Genomic DNA, 1,857 nt, shown 5'->3' with positions numbered 1-1,857 from the left:
GGCTCGCCTCCCAGACTCCCGCGTCCAGCCTACGCAAGCCCCCATCCCACGATCCCGGGGCCGGGGGCTGCGGCCCTCCTGCCCTGACGGCCACCCGTGAGGGAGCCTTCCCAGTAAAATGCTGAGCACAGAGTTCTGTTGCCTGGAGAGGAGGAAGGCGTTGGCAGGGGGGCCCCCTCACCTCGGTCGGGCGGCGTGATGGTGATAATCTGGGCTGTGAACTCCTCATCAAAATACCTGGTGTCCGTCTCGGACGTGACCTGAGGCTTGAAGGGTGGGCTGAGCTGCAGGAAGGGGGCTGCGTTACAGGTCTCGCCCTGCACTGCCCGGCACACCTGGACCTGGATGTGGACCCAACTCAGGACCCACCCAGGAGCCAAGGCTGGGGCCAGGCCTTCCTCTGCCCACGTCCCCTCTGGGGCCTCGCCCTTCAGGGATCCACCTGTGGGGCCACCGGCCTCACTCGCGGCCCCCGGATGGCAGAGTGGCCCGGCAGCGTCAGGCCACAGAGAGGACTCACCACAACGCAGGATGCAAGGGCAACTGCAGAGGGGACAGGCTGGCGGGAGGAAGGACCCCCACTCCCCCGACCCCGGGCCTGGGTGCAGGGCTGCCTGGGATCTAGCAGCAACTAGCAGGGGGGCTCTCGGGTCGGGGCTGGGACTAGAGCCCTTGGAGGGCAGGCCCAGGAGGCGGCAGGACCCTGGCTGGAGCAGAGCAGGGTGGAGAGCCCGGTCTCACAGGGACAAAGGCCCAGCTGGCCACGTGTGGCCTGCGGGGGAGGGGTGGGCTGGAAACGGGGTGGAAGCACGCTTGGGGACAGGCACCCAGCACGCCTGGGGACAAGCCTCCTGAGCCTGCTGGCCACCCCACCAGCACGCGCCAGATCGGAGGGCAAAGGGCAGAGGCACACGTGCAGGAAGCAGCCGCCTCGCTCGCCGCTCGCCGGGGGCCTCCTGGCGTCTGCGGGGGCGTTGAGCGGGCGTGTGCGGGGGGCGGGGGGCGCGCGGGCCCCGCCCACCTTCTTCTCGTACACGTCCTGCCACGCGATGCTGGCAAAGAAGCGGTGCCGCATGATCTCCTTGGCGTCCTCGGGGCCGCCGCCCAGCCTGCGGGGGGGACGGAGGCCACGGTGACGCGACGCGGCCGCCCAGCGAGCCCGAGGCTCCGACCCCTCCTCCCACAGGCGGCTGCGGTCGGCCGCCAGGCAGCAGCTGCAGGGTGCTGGGTGGGCAGGAGCTGCCGGCAGGGCCGGCTCTTCCCGAGGGCCCCCTGCCCGGGCCAGCCCAGGCCGAGGACATCACACACGGCCAGCAGCGCGGCCGTTCCCTGGGGGTTTCGGGGGGCAGCCCAGGGCAGGGCTCACCGCTGCCTGGGGTCCTTCTTGAGCAGCCCTGAGAGCAGGGACTTGGCCTCAGGGCTCAGCGTGCGCGGGAAGCGGATCTCCTCCATGAGGATGAGCTCGAAAAGCTTCTCGTGGTCCTGGTTGTAGAAGGGCAGGCGGCCGCACATCATCTCGTACATGACCACGCCCAGCCCCCACCAGTCCACCGCCCGGCCGTAGTCGTTGTCCTCCAGCACCTGGGGTTGCAGGGCACGGGCTCAGAGGGCACCTGAGACACGGGGACTCAGGGGTCGGGAGTGGGGAGCGGGGGACACGGGGGCTCGGGGCGCGGCAGACGTGCACCTCGGGGGCCAGGTACTCGGGCGTCCCGCAGAAGGTCTTCATGGTGGCGCCATCCTTGATGCCCTCCTTGCACAGCCCGAAGTCCGTGATCTTGATGTGCCCGTCCTTGTCCAGCATGAGGTTCTCCAGCTGCAGGAGGCGGCCTCCGGGTCAGCCCGCCTCCCCGCCGC

General features: G+C 70.3%; 1 protein-coding gene across 2 annotated transcripts in view; it reads right to left on the bottom strand.

Moving 5' to 3' along the window:
• Positions 1 to 1,857, bottom strand: part of AKT1 (AKT serine/threonine kinase 1) — a 21,801-nt gene that overhangs the window by 1,602 nt on the left and 18,342 nt on the right. For both annotated transcript variants that reach the window (XM_007455580.1, XM_007455581.1), the window contains 4 exons: positions 1,688 to 1,816; positions 1,367 to 1,581; positions 1,022 to 1,109; positions 182 to 284 (listed from right to left, as the gene is read on the bottom strand). In XM_007455580.1, the coding sequence (XP_007455642.1) occupies positions 182 to 284; positions 1,022 to 1,109; positions 1,367 to 1,581; positions 1,688 to 1,816 (535 nt within the window). The remainder of the gene's footprint in view (positions 1 to 181; positions 285 to 1,021; positions 1,110 to 1,366; positions 1,582 to 1,687; positions 1,817 to 1,857) is intronic.

Source organism: Lipotes vexillifer, unplaced genomic scaffold (assembly GCF_000442215.2).
Source record: "Lipotes vexillifer unplaced genomic scaffold, Lipotes_vexillifer_v1.1 scaffold584, whole genome shotgun sequence".
NCBI classification, from domain to species: Eukaryota; Metazoa; Chordata; class Mammalia; order Artiodactyla; family Lipotidae; genus Lipotes; species Lipotes vexillifer.
Note: the sequence above shows the minus strand (reverse complement) of the source record. Positions and strands in the feature narration are given on the sequence as shown.